General features: G+C 57.4%; 1 protein-coding gene across 1 annotated transcript; it reads left to right on the forward strand.

Moving 5' to 3' along the window:
• Nucleotides 1-375: 375 nt before the first annotated feature.
• Nucleotides 376-1,807, forward strand: LOC123383393 (melanoma-associated antigen 9-like). The gene is made up of 2 exons (XM_045050912.1): nt 376-1,427; nt 1,571-1,807. The coding sequence occupies exon 1, from the start codon at nt 580-582 to the stop codon at nt 1,312-1,314; it is 735 nt and encodes a 244-aa protein (XP_044906847.1). The 5' UTR covers nt 376-579; the 3' UTR covers nt 1,315-1,427; nt 1,571-1,807.
• The last annotated feature ends 5,271 nt before the right edge of the window (nt 1,808-7,078 follow it).

Here is a 7,078-nt window from a genome sequence, read left to right on the forward strand (position 1 = left end):
GAGGAGCCACCCCTCTTCTGTCTTCAGGGTTTGGCGACCATCATGCCCCTGCGTCAGAGGAGTGAGCTCTGCAAGCTTAAGGAGGAGCCAAGAGAGGTCCCGCTGCCATGGGATGCACCGCTGCCAGAGCCTGAGGACACGGAGGTGGAGGAGGTGGAGTTGAAGAAGGAGGAGGTGGAGTTGAAGAAGGAGGAGGTGGAGGTGGAGGAGGTGGATTTGGAGGAGGAGGAGGTGGAGGAGGTGGAGGAGGTGGAGTTGAAGGAGGAGAAGGTGGAGGAGGAGGAGGTGGAAGAAGTGGATTTGGAGGTGGAGGTTGAGGTGGAGGAGGTGGAGGTGGAGGTGGAGGAGGTGGAGTCGGAGGAAGAGGAGGAGTTGGAAGAGGAGGTGGAGTTGGAGGAGGAGAAAGCAGAGGAGGAGGAGGGGGGGTACCCATCTCCCTCCTCCTCCTCCTCCTCCTCTTCCTCCCTGTCCTCCTCCTGCTCTGTCCTCATTCTGGTCCCCCTGGAGGAGGGGTCTGCTGCTGCCGGGTCCCCGAGTCCTCCCCAGAGCCCTCGGAGCTCCTGCCCCTCCCCCAGGGCCATGGCAGGCGCTTCGGGGAGCCAGTCCCACCAGGGCTCCAGCAGCCCCGATGAGGAGGGGTCGAGCACCTGGGGGGCCCCGGCAGGGGCCCAGGCCTCGCTCCCAGATGCTCTCCGCGTGAAGGTGGCCAGCCTGGTGCTGCTTCTGCTCCTCAAGTATCGCACCAAGCAGCCGACCACACGGGCGGAGATGCTGGCGGCGGTTAGCCAAGATGACCAGGACCGCTTCCCCGTGATCTTCCGCCGAGCCTGCGAGTATCTGCAGCTGGTCTTTGGAGTCGACGTGAAGGAAGTGGACCCCCGCGAGGGCTCCTACGTCCTGGTCAGCATCCTGGGCCTCAGCTGCGATGGGACGCCGAGTGGTAGGAACGGCATGCCCAAGACCAGCCTCCTGGTGCTGGTCCTGTGGGTGATCCTCCTGGAGGAGGACCGTGCCCCTGAGGAGGCGGTGTGGGAAGCGCTGGGGGTCATGGGGGTGTATGCCGGCAGGGAGCACGTATTCTATGGGGAGCCCAGGGAGCTGCTGACCGACGTCTGGGTGCAGGAAGGGTACCTGGAGTACCGGCAGGTGCCCGGCAGCGAGCCCGCACGCTACGAGTTCCTGTGGGGTCCCAGGGCCCACGCAGAAACCAGTGGCGTGCAAGTGCTGCAGCACTTCCTCGCGGTCAACAGCAGGCAGCCCGGGTCTCCGTGTCTGTCCGAAGAGGCTGTGAGCCATGAGGAAGAGCGGGCCTGAGCCCGAGGGGCAGCCGGGCCCGTTCCCACCTGGGGTCGAGCAGCTTCTCCTGCGGGGCACGAAGCCAGGCCACTTCTCCCCTGCGAGTGCGAGCAGAGCGGGCGCTGGGCGTTGTGAGTAGTGGAGGGCCAGGGCGGCTTGGGGGAAAGCGGGGCCAAGCGCGCGTTTGGGTGGGTTCTTGTTCTCTGTCTACGTGGCCTCGGAAATCGATCTTTGTTTCCTCGAGGAAGTTTTCCGATGTTGTTCCTTGTCATAGAAGGTTTCGTGAGCTTCGGGCTCAGTGTGGGAGTGGCACCCACGCCACAGGTGTTCAAGAGTCAGAGTTGTGCCGTTTGGTGCAACGAGCTGGGAACCCTTCCGTCCTCGTTCGGGATCCAGAAGGGAAACGCGGTGCCTGGGCTGGGCACAGACAGGGATGTCTTGCAAACGTGAAGACCTTGGCAGTAAACGGATGGTTTCAGGGCATGGAGCAATAAAAGATGTTCGTTCTTGCTTCTCGTCCCTTGTCGTCTGTCATTCTGGACGAGGGACATAGAGATGTGTGCCTGCCTTTGCTTGGGTCTCCAAGAAAGGAGGAGACACTCGATCTGAGCAGAGGTCCCCAGCTCACTGGGACATTTGTGGCCGGACATTCGCTGAGCTCTGCTCACTCTCGGAAGGGCCCTGTGTTGGCAGTGAGGACACTAGGAGAGGCGGGACACGTCCCACCCCTAGGTGACTGTCTAGCAGCGACAGTCCCAGTGGGAAGGCAGGGAAGGGTCCCCTAAGAGGAGCAGAACAAATCAAAGGAGGGTGAGGCAGTGTGGCTCCAGGGGGAGCCCTACAGTGGAGACATCCTGAGCCAGGCTGGCTTGGTGTCTCTGGTCAGTGTGATGCCTTCTGGGTAGCTGATCACAATGTAGCGGGGTGGGGACAGTGGCTGCGGTGTGCTCCCTGCCTCCGTCTCCAGGAAGTCAGGGAGTGAGAGCCTGGATCTGAGGCGCACAGACTCAGCTGTGTAGAGGGCGGGGGCACGGCCCGAGCCGGTCAGAGTCAAGGTGAGGATCCCGGAAAGGATGGTGACAGAGGTGGGAGCCTCAGTCTGGGATGCCTGGTTCGGGCCGGCAGAGAGAAGGGGCCCGGCCGGGCAGCAAGGCGTGCACGTCGACATGTGAGGGAGCACGGCCGGCCCCCCCATCCCGGAATCCAGGTCAGTCCAGCCGGCAGCCCGAGAGACCCCGGCAGGGTGGTCAGGCGGAGCCCTTCTCCCAGCGGGGCTAAGGGTGGTAGACTCGGGGCCCCAGAGGGACGGGCCCAGGCTCTTCCTGGAGCTGGTGTCTGGACCTGAGGGAGAGCGGTAGGGCCTACTACACCCACCCACCCTGGGTAGAGGCGCTCAGGCCCCGCTGAGGCCGGGGTTTCTGGAGAGGGCGGCCGCAGGCTGTGTCCACTCAACTGTACCTCGGGGGTTTGAGGGAGCCGAGGACCTTGGGGTGAGGGACAGGATCCCAGGTCAGAAAGGGCAGGGGCACGGGCCGGGCTAGGGAGTCCAGGTGGGGACATGGGGGGCGGACCGAAGGACTCAGGTCCCTAGGACACACAGAAGGAACCTGCCAGAGTTCGGGCACCCGCGTCCTTCTGTGAAGGGCCATGGGCAGGATGGGCATTTGGGTGGATGAGTCGGGCCAGACTTCCACAGTGGAGTCTCACAGACACGGGGTGTGTGTGTGTGTGTGTGGGCGGGGGGAGGCGGCTGGGACACCTCAAGTGGGCAGAGGGCAGGGCCTGGGCCCTGTGGCCATTCTTGGCGAGGATGCAGAAGGAGGACAGAGGGAGCCTGGGCCCCTCAACAGAGTCAGTCTGAGCCTTCCGAATGCCTGCCCCTCCCCCGCTGACATGGCAGGTGCTCCGTGGAGCCAGTCCGATGAGGACCCCAGCAGCCCCGATGAGGAGGGGTCCAGCACCAGAGGGGCCCCACAAGGAGCCCAGCCCTCGCTCCCAGATGCATTCGGCATGAGGCTGGCTGACCTGGTGGCATTCCTGCTCTCAAGTATCGCACTCAGCAGCCGACCGACCACACAGGCGGAGATGCTGGCGGCGGTCAGCCAAGATGACCAGGACCACGTCTCCGTGATCTTCCGCCAAGCCTGCGAGTATCTGCAGCTGGCCGTTGGAGTTGACGTGAAGGAAGCGGACGCCAGAGACCACTCCTTCTTCCTGGTCACCATCCTTGGCCTGATATGTGATGGGATGCTAAGCAGTAGGCAGGGCATGCCCACGGCCAGCTTCCTGGTGCTGGTCTTGGGGGTGGTCCTCCTGGAGAACAACTGTGCCCCTGAGGAGGAGGTGTGGAATGTGCGGGCTACGAACTGAGACCTACTCTGATGACAACGTGACCTAGGGGCAAGAAATCAGGACGTGTTATCAGGGCATTACGTGAGCAGCACCAACTAACCAGCAGGATCAGTTGGAAGAGACCAAAGTGGGAAGTGTGTGGCCACCATGAATAAAAGGGGAGCTAACAACGGAAAACCAACTCTGAGGACAACGTGACTTGGGGGCAAGAAAACAAGACTTTCTTTTGGGGCTTATCTGAGCAGGCCCAACTCACCAGATGGAACAGTTGGAAAAGACCAAAGCAGAAAGTGGGGGGGAGGGGCTACCAACTGGGATCCTACTCTGAGGACCACTTGATCTAGAGGACAAGAAAACAGGACTCTTTGCTCGGGCCTAAATGCGCAGGACCAACTAACCAGCAGGAATATTTGGTGGAGACCAAAGATGGGAGTGTGTGCTGGGGAGGGGTGGCTGGAATAAAATGGGGGCTACCAACTGGAACCCTACTCTGAGGACAACTTGACCTGGGGGAAAGATAAAAGGACTCATTGTCGTGGCCTATTTGAAGAGGACCAACTAACCGGCAGGAGCACGTGGAGGAGACCGAGGCGGAACTTTGTTGGCGGTAGGAATAAACGGGGGGCTACCAACTGAGAAACTACTCTGAGGGCAACTTGAACTGGGGGCAAGAGAACAGGACTCTTTTTGGGGCCTATCTGAGCAGGAACACCTAATCAGCAGGACCAGTAGGAAGAGACCAAAGCAGAAACTGTGAGGGGGGCAGCAGGAATAAAAGGGGGGCAACCACCTGAAACCATTCTCTGAGTAGAACTTTACCTGGGGGCAAGAAAAAAGGACTCTTTGTTGGGGCCTATCTGTGCCGGAGCAACTAACGAGCATTAACATTTTGAAGAGACCAATGCAGGAAGTGGGGGAAACGAATAAAAGGGAAGGCAACCATCTGAGACCCTATCCTGAACACAATTTGACCCGGTGGCAAGAAACCAGGACTACCGGTGCGTGTCTATCTGAGCAGGACCAACTAAGAAGCAGGAACAGTTGGAGGAGACCACAGCGGGAAGAGTGGGGAAGGGAACAAAGGGGGACTAAAAACTGAAACCCTACTTTGAAGACACCTTGACCTGGGGCATCGAAATAGGACTCTTTCCTGGGGCCTATCTGAGCCGGACCATCCAACCAAAAGGAACAGTTGGAAGAGACCAAAGCAGCAAGTGGAAGCAATAAAGGGGGCCTACCAACTGAGACCCTACTCTGAGGACAACTTGACCTGGGGGCAAGTCAACAGGACTCTTTGCTGGGGCCTATCTGAGTAGGACCAACTAACCAGCAGGAACAGTTGCAAGAGACCAAAGCGGGAAGTGGGGAGGGGCAGGAATAAAAGGGGTGCTACCAAGTGAGACACTACTCTGAGGACAATTCGACATAGGGGGCAGGAAAACAGGACTCTTGGTGGTGCCTATCTGAGCAGAACCAACTCATCAGGAACATTTGGAGGAGACCAAACCAGGAATGTGTGTGTGTGTGTGTGTGTCTGTGTGTGTGTGTGTGTGTGTGCGCGTGCGTGCGTGTGTTGGGGGGTGGCAGGAATGAAAGTGGGGCTACAAACTGAAAACCAACTCTGAGGACAAATTGACCTGGGGGAAGAAAATCAGTCTTTGTCGGGGCCTATCAGAGCAGGACCAATTAACCAGAAGGAACTGTTGGAAGAGATCAAAGTGGGAATTGGGGGAGGACAAGAATAAAAGGAGGGTACAAACTCAGACACTACTCTGAGGATAACTTGACCTAGGGGGCATGAAAACATAACTCTTTGTTCGCCCTATCTGAGCAGGAACAATTAACCGGCAGGGACATTTGGAAGAGACCAAAGTGGGAAGTGAGGAGGCAGGAATAAAAGACGGGTACCCCGTGAAACCCTACTCTGAGGACTCCTTGACCAGAGAGCAAGAATATAGGACTTTTTGTTGGGGCCTATCTGAGCAGAACCAACTAACAAGCAGGAATACTTGGAAAAGACCAAAGCAAAATGTGTGGGGTGAGGCTGCGAGTATAAAGGGGGACTACCAACTGAGACCCTACCTTGGGGACAGCTTCATCTAGGCGGCAAGAAAATAGGACTTTTCGTTGGGGCCTAAGCAGAGCAAGGAACCAGCAGGGACATTTGGAGCAGACATAAGCAGGAAGTTGGGATGTGCAGGAATAAAGGCAGGGCTACTGCGTGCAATTCTATTCTGAGGACAACTTGACTTGGGGGCAAAAAACCAGGACTCTGTGTTGGGGCCTATCTGAGCAGGATGTACTCATCAGCAGGAACAATTGGACGAGACCAAAGCAGGAAGTGCGGGGGGGGGCAAGAGTGAGGAGGGGGGCTACCAACTGAGACCCTACTCTGAGGGCAACTGAACCTAGGGGGCAAGAAAACAGGAGTCTGTGTTGGGACATAGGTGAGCAGGACCAAGTAACTAGAAGGAACAGTTAGAAGAGACCAAATAGGGAAGTGTGTGGGGGGTGGGAATAAAAGGGGAGCAACCAACTGAGACCCGACTCTGAGGACAACTTGACTTATGGGACAAGAAATCAGGACTCTAAGTTGGGGCCTATGTGAGCAGGACCACCTAAGCAGCAGGAACATTTGGAAGAGACCAATGCAGGAAAAGTGGGGGGGGGGGTGCGGGAATAAAAGCAGGGCTACCAACTGAGACCCTACTCTGAGGACAACTTGACCTCGGGAGTAAGAAAACAGGACTCTTCCTTGGGGCCTATCTGAGCAGGACCAACTAAGCAGCAGGAACTGTTGGAAGAGACCAAAGCAGGAAGTAGTGGGTGCAGGAATAAAAGGGGGCTAACAACTAAAACCTTACTCTGGGGACAACTTGACCTAGGGGGCAAGTAAAGAGGACTCTTTGTTGGGCCCTATCTGAGCAAGACCAAGTAACCAGCAGGAATAGTTGGGAGAGATGAAAGTGGGAAGTGGGGGAGAGAGAATAAAAGGGGGGCTACAAACTGAAACACTACTCTGAGGACATCTTGATCTGGAAAAACAGATCTTGATCAAGAAAACAGGACTCTTTGTTGGGACTATCTGAGGAGGGCCAGCTCACCAGTAGGAACAGTTGGTAGACAGCCAAGCAGAACGTGTGCAGAAGGGTTAGGAATAAAAGGGGAGGCTACCAACTGAGACCATACTCTGAGGACAACTAGACCTAGGGGGCAAGGAAACAGGACTCTTTGCTGCGGCCTATCTAACAAGGCCCAACTAATCAGCAGGAACAGTTGGAGAAGACAGAAGCTTGAAGCAGGGTGGCAGCGTTAAGGTGGGGCTACCAACTAAGGCCTTACTCTGAGGACCATGTAACTCTCAGGACCATATAACCTGGGGCCAAGAAAACAGGACTCGTTGTTGGGGCCTATCTGAGCAGGACCAGCT

Source organism: Felis catus, chromosome X (genome assembly GCF_018350175.1).
Source record: "Felis catus isolate Fca126 chromosome X, F.catus_Fca126_mat1.0, whole genome shotgun sequence".
In the NCBI taxonomy this organism is placed as follows: domain Eukaryota; kingdom Metazoa; phylum Chordata; class Mammalia; order Carnivora; family Felidae; genus Felis; species Felis catus.